This window comes from Saimiri boliviensis, chromosome 7 (assembly GCF_048565385.1).
Source record: "Saimiri boliviensis isolate mSaiBol1 chromosome 7, mSaiBol1.pri, whole genome shotgun sequence".
In the NCBI taxonomy this organism is placed as follows: Eukaryota; Metazoa; Chordata; class Mammalia; order Primates; family Cebidae; genus Saimiri; species Saimiri boliviensis.
Window position 1 is genome coordinate 79546345 of NC_133455.1, and position 23120 is coordinate 79569464.

At 35.1% G+C, this 23120-nt stretch overlaps 1 protein-coding gene across 3 annotated transcripts in view; it reads left to right on the plus strand.

Moving 5' to 3' along the window:
• MSRB3 (methionine sulfoxide reductase B3) overlaps positions 1-23120 on the plus strand; it is a 178485-nt gene that overhangs the window by 26258 nt on the left and 129107 nt on the right. The window contains exon 2 of one of the 3 annotated variants that reach the window (XM_003926530.3): positions 5790-5916. The exons of 1 other annotated variant lie outside the window; for it this stretch is intronic. In XM_003926530.3, the coding sequence (XP_003926579.1) occupies positions 5841-5916 (76 nt within the window). In that variant the 5' untranslated portion in view covers positions 5790-5840. Of the gene's footprint in view, positions 1-5789; positions 5917-19497; positions 22225-23120 lie in introns of those variants that run through there. One more of the 3 variants, XM_074402849.1, reaches the window with a different exon arrangement.

Here is a 23120-nt window from a genome sequence, read left to right on the forward strand (position 1 = left end):
GGTGGAAGGGAGCATTTTACTAGCTTGTGAAAACCACTGATGTAGATATTCCTTTGTCATTTATTTTTTTTATTTTTTTATTTTTTTATTTTTTTTTGAGACGGAGTTTCGCTCTTGTTAACCAGGCTGGAGTGCAGTGGCGCGATCTCGGCTCACCTCCTTTGTCATTTATTGGAAAGGGATTTGACCTTTATGTTTGACACTTTAAAACCCCTAGTACAATCAGCTAATTTATTCTGGAGCTAATTATCAACTTTGTGAGTTCTCTAGATTCCTTTTTATACTATCTTTCTTTGGAAGATTATTGTTCAACTACAGGGAAGAAAGTAAAAGGGAAAAAAGATAAACCTAAGACAAAACCCTAGCAGACTTAACTTTAATCAAATTTTTGGAAGTTAGAATTCATGGAGTAGATGAAATAGAAGAGATTTTCGACCAAAATAGGGCATTTGAATTTTTTTTGGATTTCAAGTCATGTTACATTTTCAACTTTCCACCTCTTCATAGGAACTAGTAATCGTATAACATAGATTTTAATTAAAATTATTACCTTTAAGCCCTATTCACAGTTGAAATGGCAGAAATAGCAGCATTGGAAATGATGATCCTCAACAACCAATTCCATATAGACAGTCATTTTCATATTCTTTTATGTGCCAGGTACCTGGATACAGGGATGAAAGACACTGTCACTGTCCTTAAGGGCTTTATAATTTAGAAGAGGGAGATATCTAAGCAGATCAGTGCCCCGAAAATTGTTACAGGGGATGTGATAGTATATTTGGTGCTATACTGTGGACTAGAATCGGAGGCATTAGGAATGGTGGGGGTTGGGAGTGGTGGCAAAGATAGTAAGGATCTGGAATGAAGACATGGAGGTGGAAATAGGAAACAGCTGACCTATCAGGAAAATTACCACCATGTTGATATGGCAGGAGTGTGGGGTGCAGTGGGTTGTGGAGGTGTGGCAAGAGAAAAGGCTGAAGAGTTTGGCAGCAGCTGAATGCAGACCTTTAGATACTTTAGGTGATTTGTTTAGGAATTTGGGCTTTCTCAGAAGAATTTACCAGAATGCCACTCCTTCTCCTGGGGTTTGGGTGATAGGACAGAAAGGGGTTTTGTATGATCAAAAACATTTCAGAGGCACCAATTGAGACAAAGTTAAGCAGGTATGTTTGCTGAAGACTTCTCAGACCCTTTATATTGGTTAGAATTTCCATGACTGTTTGATCACTTAACTTGTTTGAAGGGCTATCTTGTGTTTCTCAGAATATGGTTTGGAGAACCCTGTGATATACAATGGGGAATCATCAAAATGTTTTAAGCAGGAAATTATGGACAATTATGGAATCTAATTCTGTTCTTAACACATGATGTGATACTGCTCATTAGGTATGGTTCAGTAACACCCACTATTTTCAAAATTATCTACCAGATATTTTGGGAGATTAGGAAGATTCATGAGACATCTTATCTGGCTTTTTAAAAAATAACATGTTGCTTAGGCCGGGTGTGGTGGCTTATGCCTGTAATCCCAGCACTTTGGGAGGCCAAGGCAGGTGGATTATCTGTAAATGTTATTCATCCATGTAGTTAATTGAATAAAAGTCAATGCAAAAGTGAGGAAGTTGGGAATAAGCTGGGAGAATTATAGATTTTCTGGTGATCCTTGCTCAATACTGATTTCTGCAGGGTGTTTAATGCTAAGCTTTTGCCTCTTTTTGGACTAGGGTTGTTTCTGGCAATGGTCTTCACTCAGGCAATTCAGGGAGTACAAATGGAAGAAAGCTAACAAATTGATTGAATTTAGGGGGTCTGGGAGTGGAAGTAGCTGTTTGTTTGGTCCTCAAAAGTACAATATTATCAACATACTGAAGTTTTGGTAGATTAATGTGGAGTTAGCTTTACAGATTCTGAAGGTATATCCAAGGAATTTAGAGAAAAAATTTGAAGGTGAATTCTTCTTGAATTAAGTTTCCATATTACATGTTTATCACACTACCTAGTAGGGAAAGATAGAATACCTAGAGTTGGTTGGTGCATCCTGAGGCTTTTTATTGCCAGTTGTATAGTGGTCAGCAGCACTGGCATTGGAGCTAAATGCCCTGAGTTCATAGGTATAAATTAGATTACCCAATTATTTAAAGACCCTGTCCCTTAATAACTATAAAGGACAGTTAGTTGTAAGTTGGAGTTGCATGTGGTGGAACTAGAAAGATCAAATCTAGAAATCTGAGAATGTCTCAGACTTTTCACCTCTTTATCTCCCTGTTTTTTCCTCTCAGTGTCAAGGGAGAGAATCTCTAAGTAACCTTTTTTTTTTTTTTTTTTTTTTTTTCTGAGACAGAGTCTTGCTCTGTTGCCCAGGCTGGAGTGTGGTGGCACAATCTCAGCTCACTGCAACATCTGCCTCCCAGGTTCAAGTGATTCTCCTGCCTCAGCCTCTCGAGTAGCTGGGTTTACAGGTGCCCGCCACCACGCCTAGTTAATTTTTGTATTTTTTGTTTCTCCATGTTGGTCAGGTTGGTCTGGATCTCCTGACCTCAAGTAATCTGCCCACCTTGGCCTCCCAAAGTGCTGGGATTACAGGCGTGAGCTACTTCACCTAGCCATCAAGTAATCTTTTTGAATTAAGTTTCCTTATTACATGTTTATCATACTACCTAGTAGGGAAACATAGAATCGGAATATCTAGAGTTGGCTAGTGCATCCTGAGGCTTTTCATTGTCAGTTGTGTAGTGGTTAAGAGCACTGGCATTGGAGCTAAATGGCCCGAGTTTACATGTGTAAATTAGATTACCCAATTACTTAAGGTCCCTGTCCCTTACTAACTGTAACACTTTAGGCCGATTACTTAACCTGCCTATGCCTCAGTCTCTATATCTAAAAATGGGAAAATGATAGTATATGCCTCATGAGGTTGTGAGGATTAGAAGGCTAATAAATGTAAAGTGCTTAGAGTTGTGCATGGCATATGCTCTGTGCACAGCCAACTGCTGTCTTTAGTATTTCTCTGTTCTATTGTTTTCTTTAGGATAATTTACTGTGGAAATCTACCAAGTAGTAGTTTTCTGGCCTAAATAGGATTCTTTGGAGAATAGCTTGCTAACTCTAAGTAAGGTAGATATAAATGGACTGTTAAAATTTTCTAATTCATACAGTTAAAACTGTAGCAAATATTTGGCATGTTAAATAATAATAGTAACTAACATTTCCTGAGCATATACTATGTGCCAAGAGTTGTACTAAGTACTTTTTACCAACTAACTTATTTAATAATTATCATATAAGTGAGGAAGCTGAGGCCTGGAGAGGGTAAGCAGGTTGTCCAAGGTTAAGAATTGGTTAAGGGCAAGACCAGCATTCAAACCCAGACAGTCTGTGTCCATGGATCACACGCATCTCTTGTGATATCCCATCTTACACAGTAACATATGTATTTTAGCTCTGTTTGTTAAAGCGTAAACATTAATGAGGTGGAAAACATGAGCTAAAAATAATTTTGTTAAACCACTTCAGCATAAAAATACATGTTAGAGCCATATTAACTATGATTCTTTTGTTCTGTGGAAGTGTAAGATTATGAGTTTGATTTAACCAAGGCATCAAGATGCATACATCTGTTTTTTGGACTGTTTTTCACTTTACATCTCAGCTATATATTTTCAGAGTGGTTTATGAGTAACGCCACTTTGCATGCATTTTGCAAACTTCACTCCTTTTCTACTATCCATGCAAGCATTAAAATAATTCGGATAATATCAAATCCTAACCTATGAAATGCATTCCTTGTAGGATTAGAAAATGGAGAACAGTGTGAAAAATTGTGCTTTTCGTGCTTCAGTATAAAAACTAGACTGCTCTGAAAGCAGTCATTGTCAATGCCCCATTTTGTTGGCGCTAATGTTACACTGTTTGGGTCTTCTGTTTTTAAAAAACTGGGCAAAACTAATTTGCCACTAGATGGAGCCCTGGCTATTTGGGTAGAAATACAGGCAGCTCAGAATATTAAATCACACAGTCATGTCATGCTGCAGGGCTCCCGGTATTTGTGGCCCTCAGCTTTTAATTGTAGAATGCATCTTTGTTCTTTCCCTGACCTGCAGAGTGACATCACTGCCTCTCTTCCTGAGCGCTGGCTTTGACACAAGCCAGATGGCCACAGTGGTCAGTAGGCGCCCAGGCTGCCTGGTACAGGAGTTGATGAAACAGAATAAGAAGACGTTTTATGGTCAACTATGGAAGCACAGTGAGGCTGCAGCTTTGCTAAGTAATTACATTTACCGTGTGCACTTTATTTCTCACAGAGAAGGGTCACAAGGAAAAAATACATTTTTATTTATAGTGTTGTGAGGTATAGACCTTTGATCTTTTATTAGTCGGTGTGGTAGTCTGCTCCAAAGGAATGCTCTCTTTTCCCTGCTCTGGAGTCACTCGTGAAAATGACATGTTTATTTATGTTTAATGGTTCTTTCAGGCTGTGCATTGTGATACTTACCTTCCTTTTTCCTCCCCTTTGTCTCCAGTTAGTAACACAAAAATGTTTTAGTCTTGTGAGTTTAGTTTGGGGAAGTCAGAGTTCAGGCATGTTAATACAAGCAGATTTCTGTCAGATACACTCCAGAGTGATTTAGTAAAATATATTGCTGTTTATTATACATTTGTTCTTCAAGGAGGTCGGAAGAGTCTGGAACAGACTTTCATTTTGGGGTGGGGAGCAGGGGAAGTGTTCAAGAGATGAATAAGACATTAATTTTATATCAATTTTTGGACATTTAATGGTTAAAGTCACTTAAAATGATAATTTGAAATAACAAATATGAAGTTTATTAATCTAATATTTTCCATTTCCATTTAAAGTTAATCTTTATCAATTGAAATATTGTACAAAACTTTTAAGAAAATCCTAAGAATTGAACTTTCTCTGAAGTTTAATATCTACACAATTTTTAGATTCTTCCATGTAATTCATTTCCAAATACAAAATTAATTCATTTCCAAATACATTAAAAAGCATTTTATACTTTTTATTACTAAATCATGAATATTATTCACAGAATTGACCTAGAAGTTATAAATCATACAATTAAATAAAAATTCATATTTGCCATGCTTTATTAAAACTTAATGCTGTTTTGAAAGTGAAGTCTGTTAACTGTCCTTAGGTTTTCTGGCTCTCTGTTTTACAAAATGAAATTCTAACAAAATGTATCTCTTAATCTTATGATATTTTATAGCCTTCTCCAGGGAGGGAGATTTGCCAATAATTGCTAGAAGGCAGCATGGTGTAAAGAAAGAACATGACTCTGCAGTCTATGGTTTTCTAGTCCTTTTTCCACTGGTTATTTGCTTTGTGCCCTTGGACCTTTGAGTCACAGTTTCCTCACATATGTATTGGGGTGTAAAACCTACCTCCTCGGTTTATTGTAAGAATTAAATGATACAATGTGTGTATTAGGCTCCAGACAGTTCCTGTCACATGGTACAAACTCAGTAAATGCTAATTCCTTTCAACTGTTTTAAACTTCCTCTTTTTTCTCAACCTCTTGCAAACTGTGTTCGCGGATTACACTGCTATTACATAGTGTGTATTTTATCTCCAAGATACAAATAAAGCTAGGTTGAAAGTAAGCTCACTGGCTGAAAAATAGGCATTTGAAATTTATTAGCAATATGTGCATGTGTTCAGTTCCAGACAAAACTGTAGCCATCAGTTGTGCAATGAATGTGTTCAATATTTGTGATGTTTTAATTTGTTTTTTCTTGTTTTTGTTTTTTCTCCTACTCAGCTCTTGCCCCTGTTCTTTGCTTCTCGTTTTGTTGGTGAAGATATCACAGTGATGTCTGCATTCAACCTGCTGCATTTGGTGACAAAGAGCCAGCCAGTAGCCCTTCGAGCCTGTGGGCTTCCCTCAGGTTGCTGTTTGTTGTACTGTACATAGTGAAGGCACCGGGCCAACTGGGTGTTTCTGCTGCAGGAAATGATACACCATCATACTTTGCTAAATTTCGTTTTCTTTTACTTGAGCCCTAATTTGAAGACGGAAATTGGTTATAAATCACCACTCTGCTTTGAGTAACATTCATTTCCATAATCCTTACAACCTTTGGAACATTGTCCAGTTTCCTTGCCCAGTGTATAATTGTCACTAATATTTCATGATATCTTCTTGTTCTTTAATGCACACTACACATCTGCAAATCATAACGTTCATAAGAGGCTGGCTGTCTGAGTGAGAAACTGCCCCAAATCACACAAAATAGGACATTCGTCAAGAACAATGAAAATGCTTTTCATTCCACATGTGGCCATTCCTTTAGGAAAAAATGAAAATGAACAATGTTAGCATAATTAAGTTACCAATTTATTGTAGTTAAAAAGAAAAAAATTTCTACTTAACAATAACCAAATAAACAGAAGTAATATGCATCAGTGGGTTTTTAAATTAGAATCACTGCACGTTTTAAAAATGTGATTTTAGGAATTTAAACAAGTGAGGCATGAAAGTCCCAAATTTTATAGGTCTATATCATAAGCTTAATATTTTAATTTTATTAAGAAAACCACAATGGTTAAGTATTTTATTTCTGTGAACATGATTATCAATATTGTTTACATTTTCCCATTAGTGTACATATCTGTTACTACATTGTATAGAGAGTTTAATTCCAACTCAATAAATGTTAACTATGAGTGCCAGGCATTGTGTTAAGCAGTGAGGATACAGTGATAAATAAGGTAAAGCTGAGTTTTTTCAACAAGTACAAGATGGAAATGAAACTGTGAGAGGACCATTGAATTATGTTGACCTGACTAGACTAGAGGTATTTATACTTGGTGTGTTATGGTAATTCAGAGGAGGTTGGTCCTAGATCTTTTCTTTAAGGGAAAGAAATGTTGAAAGGAAGGGAAGATCTCTGAAGTTTAAGGAGGGCTTTATGGAGGATATGGTGCTTGAGCTGAATCTCAGACTGGGAGCACCGGTTAGTTGGGTTTCTAAGCAGGGTGGTGGGGATGCCATTTCTAACAAAAGGAATAGCATGGGAAAACATGAAGGCCTGAAAGAGCAAGGAATGTTCAGAGAAATAATTATTCATATGGCTTGTTTGGATGGGCAGGGGAAAATAGATGAGGTAAGGAAGGACGGGTAGCCAAATCATGAAGCACTTTATATAATATTCTAAGGAATTTAAATCTTGGGGAGATGAATGGGAATAATATGACTTCATTTGCATTTTACAAAGATTATTGATTTAGTATTATAGGAGGTCAGTGCTGGTTTTCCAGATGTTTCTGCGAGAGAGGCTGGTATGACAACTTGATTAGACAGTGGAAGGTATTTTTGTTTTGAAGCTGTATTTAAATAGCAAATACACTTTTTTAAAAAGTAGATTTTATGTCCATTTGTGGTGACATGAGGGTCTAGTGAAGCTTAATGCATAGAGGCCCCAACCACTCCTCTCAGTATGCCCCTTGGCCCCACATGCCCCTGCGCTGCCACAGTAAAGGGTACTGGAGGAGTCTGAGGCTGGAAGGAGATGTGAAGTGCTGAAGCCTTGATTGTGGTCATTACAGTAGAGTTGAAAAGAAAGATTATAATTGGGAGAGATTCAGGCTGCAGAACCGACAAGGTTTGTCTGTTGAATTGTATATGATCTTGAGGGAAAACCTCAACCACAAGTTCTTGTGCGAGGCAGAACTTTTTCATTGCTGTACAGTACATATCACAGGTGGGCTAGGGAGGTTATTTAGATTATCTGTAATGATGTTCTCCTCTGGAAAAAGTTCAATGTGTAAAAGTATCCAGCATAGTTCTTGAAACATGGGTTTGCCAAATAGAGAGGAGGCTAAATGTTTATAGAAGCAACATTAGTTAACAGTGTATTCTTCAAGATATGACAGTCAAGAATTAAAGGGTTTCATAATGAGCTTGTTTAACTGAAATATAAGTACCTTTAAATTTTGATAACAAATGATTTAAAGATAAATTCCACAAAGCTGACAGTTTTTAAGAAGTCAATCATTATGGTACAGTGCTGAAACAACAAATTCTGTCTGGGGTCAGACTGAGTTTAAAATCTGGCTTTGCCACTGATTAGCTGTGTGCCTTAGCTTCCTTGTTTGTAAAATGGGGATAACAGTAGTACCCACCTGAAAAGGTTATTGTGAGAATTAAATAGATTGGGATATGAAATGTACTTAAAACTATGGCTAGCATTTAGTAAACATCATGTATGCCTTCATTATGTTCAATATGGAAATTCTTGTATTTGTATTAATATAGATTTATGTTTTTCTAATACAAAAGACTTTTCAAACTTTAAAATATGTCCTATGTTTCATGTAACTATTTTTTACTTTCATGGGACTCACAAATACACTTTATGTTTGAGAAATAACCATGCTGATCTGTTGTTCTCATCTCTTTATTTTACTTATACATCCAGCTGAACCAGAATTCAAGTCCAATAAATATACAACAGATTTCTTTTATTCTTACTACCGAGTAGAGGTAAAAGCCCAAAGAAACTCTCATCTTTCTTATCTAGGGCTTGTAAACTCATTTTAATTTGAAAAATGAATTGGCTAGAGTAGTATTCCACAGTTTCTTGACCACTCAAGCACCACTGAGTTTTTAAAGTTATGAAAGTGAATCTTCCAGTGTATACATTTTTTATATCTTGGATTTAGCAAAATCTTTATCATCATTAATTTCTCTAATAGGATTTTGCTCTTAGATGTATAGTTATGTTGAAGAAATTAACCTCAACAGTAATGAAACAAACTGTTTAAATTTTGAAAAATAAAGATGAAATTGAAATGGAAATTCTAGTCTTTATTACTTTGTACAGGTAGGGAGAGAAGAGGCCAAAACTGGAAATATAGGAAGTGAAGGTGAAAGTTTGAAGTCTTGCTTTAATATACTGTTGCTGGTCAAAACCCATTACAACAGAAATCTCAAAGAGATGTCTATTCCCTAGCCAGCACACTGCTAATTTTGAGTGTTATTCAATATGAAATAATTCCAGAACTAAAATATAATTGGAACAGGCTCTTAAAGTTGATTATAACTGGATCGACCTGCATGAAGGCCATATCCCAGAAGAGTGATCTATTATTTTTCAGCTTTGACTTTCTTTACTTCTTATTTTTTTAAATAAAATATAGTTTTAATTTAGACTTTATTAAGTGCATCTGAGTTATGGTTCACTCATGTTTGTAATTAAAGGTAATTTTTCTTTTTCAGAATTTTTTTCTAATTTCTTAACAACAGTTTCTTTTATGTATTAAAAAGAGCACTGGATTAGGATTTAGAAAACTCTAACCAAAGCTGTTTCCTTAACTTGGGTGACCTTGAACAATAAACTTTTCCTGATCACAGTTTCTTCATCTTTATGAGGAATTAAAATTAGATAATCTATTTAGTTCTTAAATTCTGTGATTTTTATTAACTGTCACATATTTTTACTTTTGGCTTTAGGTTAATCAGATCTTAAAACTCGGTACTAATGCTGGGAACTTACATAGAAGTCTGCTGGGTTGTGTGGGAAGGATACAGTTTTCCATTTTTGAACATTAGACTTCCTTGCCTCTTAAGACTGAAGCCTTATCTGAGGAGGAATTAGGAAGCACAATTTTATACATAGTTTTAATGTTAGATAAAAATTAAGTGTAACTGTAGTTTAGACTAGATATCATGGTAGCTTTCAGCCAAGTGAGGGTGAAACAAAATTTGTCTAAACAGTACTAATTACAGCTATAAATAATGCTTCTTTTCTACCATCATACACATAATATGTGGTTGTGATTCTTACTTGACTTTAGTGGCATATTTAATAGTTTCTATGAATTGAAGAGTCACATGGCTGTAGCTTATAACTATATCATAGTTTTCTAATGTAGCAATTAGAAGTCTTAGATTTTGCAAATGGCATTAGAAAGTCATTGTATAACTAGAACTCTATGAATCAGTGGCTTATGGCTCCAGAGCTTAACACAGTGCCTGGCACTTAATAAATATTTGTTAAATGAATCAGTAAACATTTGGAACATTTATATATAGGTGAAGTCATAGCTGTAAGAGAATACAAATTTATTTGAAACTCCTTTATAGGGGAAGATTAAAAGTTTCATAGTTTGGCTTCTGAATTTATTGTCTAACAATTTTTTCTCACTTTATTGCATTAATACAATATAGGGGATGCCATAAACATAAATCACATTGTAGCTAAACAAATAACAAAAAGTAGCAACAGATTCAATGCATATTATCCAGAATTACTTTTACCTTTTCTTGCAAACAGTTTGAGTTTTGGTAGTAAACTGTTTGAGGCAGTGAATAAGTATGTATTATACTTAGCATAAGAATTAAGAACTCTGGCCCTTTCAATCACTCCTTTGCAGCAAATTATTGTTTATTGTACTTTAAAGTCTCCATTGTAAAGAGGAAATACTACAGATATGCATTAAAGCCACGTGTGTAATAAGTACTTATTCAAGTTTGAGCTGGCAATAGTTCATTAATAGAATTGATGTACTTAAAAAATAATCAAAGTCGTCAGTGTGCTGTTCACTTACTGAATGCATTGACTTTCTATATTAGTTTTTCAGAACCTTTTTTGGGTCACGAAAAATATGGACCACCTACATAGTCCTTTGATAAAAGTTATGACCTTATTTCCAGAAAAGACATGTATACATCTACACATGTTTTCATATCATCTCAAGACATTTTTTGTTAGGTCTTCTGCAACTCTTCAAGGAGGCCTCTTTGACCACATGTCTAGAACATCTGTTCTAAAAGATACACATGAACCTAATATAAATCTCTTATCAGAACACAGTGTTTCTGATTTCTGTATTGGTGTCACCAAAGGAATTCTGTCCCTTGTGTTCAGATTAATGCCCTCAGTTTTCCAATTTCACCATTCTTACCGAACTTCTGACCTAACTTTATCTTACCTAACTCCTTTGATTTTATTAAAATGCTGTGGAGAGGATTTTTTTTTAAAAGAAACAAATAGTTTAAAAAAAGATACACAAATTTCACCTCATAATTCACAAAATAATTTGCAATTAGTTGATTAAATGGTATCCACTTTTTCCAGTAGATGGCACTAGGTTTACATTCTTTCATTGCATGAACGATTATTGATATTAGCACATAGGTGCATTGTGAAAACTTAAACAAAATTATATAAAGAATATCCAGTTAAGAACATATGGATTTATAAACCACAAATTTTTCTGCTTATATTACGTTCAAACAGTATTTGTAGAGCACAAAACCATTTTCCATTTTCAATAGAATTCTAACTCCCTTATGCTTGGACATCTCATTGAAATTGTCTTTCTTGTGTAGACTTTCTATAAACTGAAACAAGTTTTCATAAATTAACTTATCTTGTATCGAAATAGCTGATTTAACAGTCATTTATAGTTTTATATGCAGTTAAATTTTCTTCAGCAGACCACCCAAGAATTAAAGAAAATTTCACATTTTGTTTTGCTTTGTTTTGAATTTTTATAGAATATTGAAAACGTTACTACTTTAACATGTTGACTGTTAAGCATGAATCAATTTTGGCACGAATGAAAATATTTTAGAAGACTAAGAAAAATTATATTTAAAATGTTGATTAATAAGTACTCTGCCGCACCTATGTTTTTCTAAAACACACTGTTTTAATAGCTCTATGATATAATAAAGTTTTAGTTAATGTTGAAAAGTTGGTGTGCAGCATCCAATTACCAGATGAATTTTTAATTATCTGTGGACAATGAATATTAGTTAAGGCTAAATTGTTATATAACAATAAAACTGTATGAATAAGATGTTGGGCATATGGTTAGTTAAGTGTGGATTCTTTGATTTTCTGTTAAATATGGAATATGTTCTTTATATACATTAAGAATTATAAAATACAGTAATAAGAGAGTTTAAATAGGCATGAACAAAAAATGTAAATTTTAGTTTTGTTCAAGAAATTAATTAGTTAACAATGACTGTAAAGTGTGTAAAACATAAATTCTGAAAATAAATGATAATTCAACAGGGTTAGAGTATCTAGACAATATGGATTTTGGAGGAATCATATAGGTAATTTGATGCTTATTTATCTAAACATATTCACAATAATGTTATGTAACAGATTATAGAAGGGTTTATTAAAATGAGCTAACTCTTGCTCTCAAGAGACACAATTTTAATGAAGGAATGAGCCATGAATGATAGCTCACAATTTCACTAACATTGTGGATAGATATTTGATGAATTTTTACTATCATCCTTTCCTAGTTTACAATTTCATCTAAATATTTTATTTAGAGATTGAATTTCATGACTGCTTCTGCTATGTACAGTGTAATTTCACATTCTTTAAAATAGACTGTATTAAGATGCAGTGGCAAATTATCTGAAATTACCTTTTGTGCCTTTGCGTTTGAATTCAGCTATTTACTTGAAAATTTTAAATCCTCATTTCATTTATTTCAGTTTCCTAGATTTTTTAAAAAACAGTATATTTACACTTGTATTAGTCATTTAAAAATGCATGTTATGAAAATACACCTTGAGGCCTGGTACAGTGGTCATGCCTGTAATCCCAGCATTTTGGGAGGCTGAGGTGGGAAGATCACTTGAGGTCAGGAGTTTGAGACCAACCTGGCCAACATGGTGAAAACCTGTCTCTACTAAAAATACAGTTAGCCGGGCGTGGTAGTGGGCGCCTGTAATCCCAGCTACCCGGAAGGCTGAGGCAGGAGAATCACTTGAGCCCAGGAGGCAGAGATTGCAGTGAGCAAGATCACATCATTGCACTCCAGCTTGGCCTACAGAGTGAGACTGTTTATATTATATTCCACTTGAATAGTATTTCAATCTTTCTTCTGCAAATTTTAGATATTACAGCAAATTTCAGAGCTTCTCATTATGTTATTGGTATTGATGAAGAAAGAGATTAGACGCCTGATCTCTATTTACTAGTTTGTTTCTACCACCAACTTGCTTTCTGGCCCCTGGAATCTTTCTTTTGTACCTTCTATTCCTATTCTGCATCTGTAAACTGAGATTTACCTAACGTTCTTGTCAAATCTTTTATAATTAGACATGACCTTCAGGTGAGGGTCATTACATTAGATTACATTATGTTACATTAGCTGACATTTTCCAAAGTTTGTTCTGTATAATTTAAATGCCTTGTTTTAAGGGAGAAGAAATTGGGGAGAAAAAGATGGAGGTGGAAGGGAGGACACCAAAAATGTCTCTGGGAAATGTGATGAGTTTGATCAGGCAAAATCTATTTGTTATGGAAAGTCCTTGGTTCTTTCAGAGTAAGCTCCAGGAAGGCAGATATTTTTGTCTGTTTAGTTCACTGTTACAGTTCAGCAACTACACTTGTGTCTGTCACATAGGGTGTTCAATAAATATTTGTTGGATGAATGAATGCTTGTGAATAATATCATCTTATATATCAAAATAATGCCACATTACAAGTAATGTGATCTCTGTTCTTAAGGAATCTACATTCTGTTGAGAAAGATGGTCACCTTGGGTCTAAATTTTATGATCTATAGGATGAAAGGAGTTACATACTTGAAAGTTTTATGATTCTGTATGAACACTTTCTCTTTTGTTTTACCGTAGAGGCTGGGAGTAGAAGTGAGAAACATTGTGGTTCTTTCCTCCCAGGATGGCAGGCTGGATTCTCAGAACAGGATTTCAAGCAATGACAGTTCTTCTGAAGGATATTGAAGGAACATGTAGATGTAATTAGTGGGAGGTGGTAGGAGTGGAAAATGAGAAAACGGGGGGTAGGAGTGGACTGTGGGCACATGGGTTAGCAATAGGAAGGTATGGTGAAGTGCAACCAAGCATGAGTTCAAGAGAGAAACAGAATGGACAAATAAACTAAAGGAGGAAAGCTGCAGACAAGAGAACCTGGCTGTCATTAACCAGATATGTGACTATGAGTAGTAACTTTTTGGGTCCTGGTTTCCTTTTGAGGGCTTTACTAGAAATTCATCATTTCTCAAATTATAATCTGAAGAACACTGATTCTACTAATTTTACCTTGTAAAAAGAATCTCATCATCAAATTGAGAAACCATGCATACTACCCTATTTCATAAATTCTAAGATGCACTTCTTTTACATTTTACTATCTTGGTAATCTAGATGCAGCTCAGAAATCATTGTGACAAGAATATATCATAGTTTGGCCACTTTTCCCCCTCTTTTCTAGTGGAACATAAAATAATGGTGTATCAAATGACCACATGTTTAACAGTGCACATCAGCATAAGAAAACCTCTGAGAAGGTCTTCAAGAAACCCATGTCACCTAAATTTGCCTAATCTGATTTGACTGTGGAACCTTTCCCTTTTCACTCTGCAAGAGGAATAACTTGTTAGCATTTTTTTTTTTCAAAGCCAGTGTTTTAGAGAATGCATTTTGGGGAATGCTGGACCAAGTAATCGCATAGTCTTAAATCCAGAGAATTAAGAAAATATTAGTTATAATAAAAGAGTTGAATGTGAAACCCTCTAGGTAATATAGGATTTAGAATAGTAATGTAAGTTACTGAATTATTTTTTTACTCTGTCATTATTTATGCTTAAAATTTCACTGATTTATTAAGCAAAGTTATTGTTGCTGATTTTAAACTAATTTGTAAGAAACATAGCCAAAGTCATTAGTTAGAAAACATCTTTGGCCGGGCACAGTGGCTCATGCCTGTAATCCCGGCACTTTGAGAGGCCTAAGCGAGTGGATCATGAGGTCAAGGGATTGAGACCATCCTGGCCAACATGGTGAAACTCCATCTCTACTAAAAAATGCAAAAATTAGTTGGGTGTGGTGGTGCGTGCCTATATTCCCATCTACTCGGGAGGCTGAGGCAGGAGAATCTCTTGAACCCAGAAGGCAGAGGTTGCAGTGAGCTGAGATTATGCCACTGCACTCCAGCCTGGTGACAGAGTGAGATTCAGTCTCAAAAAAAAAAAAAAAAAAAAAAAACCAAAAAAAAAACCCATCTTTTAGAAAGAAGATTTAAATAGCAATTATTAAAGTGGAGAATTGAGTAAGTATTTAAATACAACATATACTTGTTTAGTCCTTTCTCCCAGCAACGTTACTAGGTGCTAGGGATGCAAAGATGACTAAAAGATATATAAGCACCATCTCTCAAGAAGATACTGAATATCTCAGAGGAAGACATGGCATTTCTTGATATATCTGAGTGAAAAAGTAAAGTGGAATTTTTTTTTTCTCCACAATTCCTCAGGTTTTTCTGGAATGTATAGATTCAGATTTATCTGTTTGTTGAGTGACAATTGAAGACTTGTTTTTTGGGCATTATGCTTAGTTAATTTAGATTTGAAATTTGATTTGGGTGGTAATGTAATTTTGCAAATTTGCAAAGCTGAGTTTTTGACAATATATATTTTATTTTGTTTCTGGTGAAGTATACTCAATGTTACATTTAAGTAATCTTAGGGTTCCTTTCCTTCCTTTTTGTGGGTGGTTACTGCTCATCTCCCTGGCAGTTGGTGCTCCCAAAGGGAAAAGGGAGGATGAGAGAGTGAGCTGTTTTTTGCAAATCTTTTTGATTGCATATGAAATGTAGAATGGAAATGAGCCTGTCTGTTTTTAATTTTTTTTAATGTGCTATGATGTTCTAGTGAAGACCCCTAGAAAAAAATTGAAAACAGGAAACTCCAAGTTTGTCAGACATTTCACATGCAATCAGACAGAATTGAAGTTAAGTGACTTTTTCTTCCACTGTTGTCACTTGATGATGGCAATGCCTTTAAAAATTCTCTTTTTACTTATATATCTTGCAAGCAAGAAAATACTCTTTGGATCAAGACATGTTTTAAATATTTCCCTAAACTCTACGCTTTATAGTCCATATTAACACAAAAATTGTTCCGCTCAGTATTTGCATTAAATTTTGAAGAGTTGATGAGATACTCTTTATTTTTTTATGGTGCTTAAGAATGCCAATAAAATGACTATTACACTTGAATTCAACAATTAAAAATTTATAACACAAATGTAAAACAGAAAAGTAAAATGTGACTTCTATCATATGGTCATGCAGGTGAATTATTAATCTTTCATCAGGAAGAAAGTATTGCTAAACCTCTATTGTTTCCCATCAAGAAAATAAGACAGCTTCATGAATGAGATTTTGCTATTATGGTTAGAATTTTAAATCACATTAATAACCTTTCAGTACTGTGAAAAATACATTTACTCTTTTTGACTTACAGTAAGAAAATGTTTGCACATTTTCCCCCTTGATTTTAAAACTTCTCAGTTCCTCAATTTCTCCCTTTTCCAATCTGAACCTACATTTTATCCTGATTGTTTTTGCTTTGTTAAATTAGCTGCTACTGCTCACATGAAAGACTGCATACTTTTCATTAGGATAGGGTAATGACCACCTTGACTTGTACACAGTTGATCATATTGTATCTATTGGGATGTCTAGATGTAGTTCTCTGCTGGTATCTTTTCTGGCATCCTGTGAATGCTGTTGGTATTAATTATTTGAGTTTTCTGTATTTCATTTATAATAAGATATGATTAAATCTAGTAGGGAAAAAATTTTTAAGTGTTAACATCCTTTTTGTTAACTCTCTTTACACAAAACTTTGCACATACCTTAACTGTTAGACTGTACATTGTATAGATTGTTTGTCTTATCTTTCCTGCCACCATCTCCTGATGAGTTTCCAAAATTCATCACCAGAAATATGTGTTTTCCTAGAACAAGAAGACTACCTTATTTTTAACTTTCCAGTGCTTATCACAGTTCTTGATTCACTGCAGTTGTTTAATAAATAGTGTAGAAAATATAAATTAACGTTAGGCTCAACAGTTTTTATCTTCAAAGAATTACAATGTGTTTGGGCAAATAAAGCAGAAAGGAATGAAGATGTTTGAGAATAATTGTGTAATACTGTATTTGCCCATTTAAGTAGTGCCTTGTAGAGTAAATACACTAATACTAAAAGTGCTTATAGCAGTGAACTTATCAAGATATGTATCCTTGGAAGGAAAACTTGCTTGACAACATCTTCTGAGTGTATTTATTCAAACCCTCGGTGTAGGAACCATACCGAAGGCCAATTTTATCATTCAACTATGCACCGCTAAAACATATGGTCTTGTTTAATTCAAGAAGTTTACAATGGTATGTTGCCTTGGCATGCTTATAATGTCCATTGATGTTAATTAGAACACTGTGCATGTATCAATAGAATATAACTGAAACTGACCTTGTGAAATTGTCATATGTGAAGTAATAGTAAAACAGCAAGAAGGTATTAAATATGACTATTATGACAGATAAAGATATGATTTTTCTTACCTATAGAAAAGAACAAATCTTTACCTTAAGAAGAAATAATTGTCTGTTTTCTGAGTCCTGGAACTCATAGATTTATTTTTGTGTGTTTTCTATTTAGGGCTTGGAGAACAGATAAAATTAAACTGAACCAAAATGTAAAAATTAAGAATGTTTTAAAAAATAGAACAGGTACTAATTTGATATTTTCTTTGGTTATGGATGTTTCCTGCGATAGCCAGAATATCACTCTGAAGGGGAGAGTTAGGTGTTACAGAAGGGTAACAGCATTGTTTGGCCAAAGGGTTTTTTGTTCTCTAGGCTCATCCAAAATTCATCACCAGAAACAGCCATTGTGTATCCTCTTACATGTTACTCCAAGTTCAGAATGATGATCTGCAGTCTAAAAAGAATGACTTTAGCCGGGCGCAGTGGCTCACACCTGTAATCCCAGCACTTTGGGAGGCCGAGGCGGGTGGATCATGAGGTCAAGAGATCGAGACCATCCTGGTCATCCTGGTGAAACCCCGTCTCTACTAAAAATACAAAAAATTAGCTGGACATGGTGGCGCGTGCCTGTAGTCCCAGATACTCAGGGGGCTGAGGCAGGAGAATTGCCTGAACCCAGGAGGCGGAGGTTGCGGTGAGCCGAGATCGCGCCATTGCACTCCAGCCTAGTTAACAAGAGCGAAACTCCGTCTCAAAAAAAAAAAAAAAAAAGAATGACTTTAAGTAGACAATGCAAATTAGCAGAACCTGCACTGTGATCATAGTTCAAAGTTCCGCCAGAAAAATACTCTCCAAGAGCTATTTTGAGTGTAGCACTTTGCTGAATGGATATTCACTGAACTTTCTCTTAAAAGTAAAAATGGTAATGCTAAACAATGTCTGTATTAAGATACGTAGTTGTACATTTTCTGGTTTAAAAGCATATTCCTTCTATATTTAAATTTGCTTATCTACTCCATTCATATTCAGGTTTTAGCACTTGCATTGAAGCTACCTGTCTCTGTCTCTGCCACTGGAATATGAACTTGTTAGTGTTTTCATCTCTTGCATTGGCCATTTGTGCCATGTGTTCAGAAAGCTCTTCCTTCAGAGATCAGCACAGCCACCTTCCTTTCCTTCTTCAGGACTTCGCTCAAATATCACCTCAGTGAGACTTCTTGACCACTCTGTTTAAAGATAATAATGCTTATTCCTTTCATTCCTAGTCCTCCGCTTTTCCTGTTTTCTTCCTGAATACTTACTGCCTTCTAAGAGACTATATAATTTACTTACTTATTTTCATTGTATTTTGTCTGTCTTTCTTTACCCCTACTGGAACGGGGGCTCCAGGAAAGTAGATCTTTATTTTGTTCTCTGGTATATTCTAAGTCCTTAGATAATGCCAGCAGATAATAGGTACTCAATAAATAATTACTGAATGAATGAATATATCTTACTTACCATAGTTTCTGGCAATCTGTAAACACACAACATTTTTGATGACTTGAACAAACAATTTAAGAACAAATCTTGGATCAGTGGTCCTCAAAGTAAGCCCTGCAGCCCTAGTTTTGTGGAAACCAGAGGACTGAAGCAAAAGTGTCCTGACGTTTTAGATGGTATGTTAATCTCAGGAATTTTTCCTGTATACGTCTACTTTGAGAGGAAAATCAGAATTGAATATGGTTCTACCAATAGGGAGCTTTTCTACCCCCTGTACTTTCTTGTTTTGTCTTATCATAAAGCCTTTATTGAATTATTAGGATGCAAATAAACAAAAAATGATGGTTTATGGCATATATTTTATATTTTAATCTAAAAATGGACTAGATTTGGCTTTTCCAAGTGGCTCATTATTTAGAAGTTCTAACACTACTATATTATGCCTGAAGTAAAAATTTACTCAGTTTTCCAGGGACAGATTAATAAGCAGCCAAATTTACAGTGAAAAATAAAGTATATCACCTTTAAATATAGCAGGAAGACATTTCAACATGAATTTTACTGTTTTAACTTGCTAAACTCAAAGCAAGATATTCTTATCTTTTATTCATTTATTATCTTGGGAAAATATTTAATAGTTTCATTTTTTCTGATCCAAGAACCAAAATTAAAGTTATGGGATCCTTAGGTTTTGTTTTGTTTTGTTTTTTCACATCGAAATATAAAATTTGTGACTTAAAACTATTGTAAGATTTAGGTAACAGATCTAATTTACTTCTTAACAGGAAGTTCAAAAGCCTTTCGTGTTTAATAGACTTTGTGAGAATCCCGTATGAAATCTGTCACTGACCCTATGTTGAAGGAGTAAATACAGGGAAAAGAGACATTGGCTAATAGATAAATGTATGTAACTTTTCTGATGTACTGAGGTGATTATTGCTTCCCCCCCCTTATTATTTTGTTAGTTTTTAAGCTGAAAGCTGTTGTATAGTTGGAAAAGAAAGAAGGAAGTTGTAACATATTTTTTCCTGATCGAAAATATGATGACTGGCTGGGCGTGTGGTGGCTCACGCCTGTATTCCCAGCACTTTGGGAGGCTGAGGTGGGCGGACCACCTGAGGTCAGGAGTTTGAAACCAACTTGGCCAACATGGTAAAACCTGTCCCTACCAAAAATACAAAAATTAGCTGGGTGTGGCAGTGGGTAGCTGTAATCCCAGCTACTCTGGAGGCTAAGGCTGAGGCAGGAGAATCACTTGAATGTGAAAAGCGGGGGTTGCAGTGAGCTGAGATCACGCCACTGGGCTCCAGCCTGGGTGACAGAGTGAGACTCTTTCTAAAAAAAAAAAAAAGAAAAAGGAAAAAGAAAGTATACGACTAGAAAAAGAAAATATTACTAGGGCAGTCAGACAGCCCTGGGTTTGAATTGATATGTCTACTTGCTGTTTGTCCTTAGAAAGGTATGTTATAACCTCACCAAACCTCAGTTTCTGTATCTAAAACAGGCATGACAGTCACCTTCTAGAATTATTGAGAGGATTAAATGTATTTATGTGAAAGTGCCTAGTCATGCGCCTGGCATGTAGGAGGACTCAAATTTTAGTTTTATTTTCTTCCTTCACTTCCCACTTTAACCATTAAAAAAAAAAAAGACAAAGTGTGAGGAAAATACTGTTCCCAGGGAAATATTACAGAAAAAGAAATACCAATAAAAGATTGCAGCACACTGAAATCCTGGACCTGGCTATCTTTTAAAAGACAGTTTTAACCTCAGAATTCACTGTAATCAAAATGAAGTAATTGCTAATGGCTATGATCCTTACAGGAGATCTGTGAGGATGGCAATACATAGCGAAGCTGACTTGTCTCAGGTCACATGACTGGGAAGCAGGCAGAGCCAGAAAGCAAACTCTTGCTGTAGGTATACTTGTACTAATAGCAGGAGCTTCATATTGGGGCTTTGAAACAATACTGGCCTTGAGGCAACAACACAGGACAAGACTCTATATAAAAAGAGACTTTGGGCATATTTCAACAAATAAAATACACTTGGACTGGGTTCAAGATGGTTCTGATCTCTCCCAAAGTTACTCTGTAGGGAATGGTGTTATGATTAGATACTTAAATGGCAGTATTATCTCCTCAAATATGTACTTGTGTTACATGTGTAAACACATACTCACTTGTGCCTTCAAAAGACACTATTAAATATTTAAATAAAAGGAAAAATCTTTCCCAAACATACTTCTAAGCCAATTTAGAGGTCATGGAACAGATGTCATGTAATACTAATGTTAAATTACCCTGTGTAATAAGAAAATTACAGTACCTAAGTGAAGATAGTAAAGGGAAACCGTCCAGTGAATTACTCTAGAATTTCAAAATGAAATGATTTTTTTCAAGATTAACAGTGGCACCATATGACTTTAGAAAAGTGAGTCTGATAGGAAAAAAGGAAATCAGAGACAAAGTGAAGCTTTTCTGTGTTTATATATGCCAATATTTGGTTCTGATGATAGAAGAGCTAATGTAATATTACAGCTTGCAATTGTCCAGGAAGTACATTATTATTAAATGGTGTAGCAAGACATTTATTAAAATCTGACTAACTTCTCGTTGAGTTGTTTAACGTAAAGTCACAATAGTTGTTTCTAGTCTACATATATTTCCTTTCAGTACTAGACATACTTTAAAAACCTAATTACTTTGAGAATATAGTATAACCAAAGAATGAAAATGTACAAAGTTTGACAACTTTAAATAATCACTGGTTATTTCTTAAAGGACAAACCTCACTTACAGTTAGGAAACAATATTTATATTTAAGGTTGAAAAGCCAGGATGTAGAAAAATTTTGCTAATTTGGAAGATGACCTTTAAGTGCACCAAAACCAAATAATTTGTAGGCTATGACATAGGGCACATTCCTACAAAATTTGTGTGAATACTGCTTTAGTGGTTCTTGAAAGACAAACAAAGAAAGCTGGAATGAAATCTTTATTCCCTTCCCAAATAAGACGGAGACTAACAAAGGAGTACAGCAGCACTCTTTCAAGGCTTGCCATTAAAACGAGGTCTCTGTAGCACAGTTAATGAGATGTTTCGTAGTGGAAAACAATCTGTTTTTAAGAATGTTTAGATCAAAAGTAATTTCTAATCTGTGAAATAAAGTCTCTTCAATACCCGTCATTCACTAGTAAAGCTTTTATGTTTGTATTATTTACTTCAATCAGATGTTTTCAATTTTACCTTTTTTTCTTGTACAAATACTTGACATGGTTCATCAATACTGACCAACAGTTTTATTCTCTTTCTTCAGAAAAGAGAGATTCATGAGAGAGGGAGAATGAAAAAGAGAGAAACATCTTTGCCTAAACGATTTGCAAGCATCTGTGCTTTAAGCTACTTTTTATGAACACTCCTTAGTAAATGACTCAAGGTAAAAAAGCAGAAAAGCATCCAATGTTAGGAAATTGCAATCCAATACCATGTAATTTAAACCTGCAGTTGCTTCTCTTGTACTAAATGACATACAGATGGGTAGCTTAGTTCTCTCAACTTTGGGAACACAATTGGTCTTTTTGTATGAATGAACATATATTAACAAAAATATTTTGGATAGAATTGTTTGATTTTAATTGTAAATATTTTAATTATGCCATTGGAAAGAACAATTTTAACCAAGTTGTTTTTCATGTTGTATTTGCAATTAGTGATTTTGTGACAATGTTAACTAAGAGACAACCCTTTGAACAAATAAATGAAAATAAAACAATTTTTAAGAAGTCTGCACTGAATTGAGCAGAAACTCACCTATCACTGTGGACTGATTATTTAAGAAAGAGCCACTCTGCATTAAAGGTATTGAGAGGCTTGTTCTGACAGGACAGACATTTCTCAGGGAAACATTTCTACCCAACCCGTCAACAACAGCAAAAATACGAGTTGTAGGTATTCGGATAAAGCCTAGAGTAAGATGGGGGCCAGTGAGATGAGAGATCAACATACTGTTAGTGACATGCCAGCTGTGCCTGTGGATTTTTCCAGGCCAGGGAAGGGCCGAAGCATTTGTGGAAGGTCAGCAGAGGTGCTGTCTGACAACCTGCAGGCCCATTCCAAGGTGTATCTTGCTGTTTGGCTCTGGCTTGCTCTTTTGCTGCCTCCGTTTTCACTTGTGGAGAATCAGCCACTCTATCTTGGTGGCCCTGATTCTGCAAGCTGATATCCTTTTTCAACCCCACAGTCAGGGTAACCGGCTAGATAATGTTTTCCTAGTTTAAGGTCAGCGATCTCATGCTATGACATTAGGTACCTTGAAAGCAAAAAAAGTGGGAA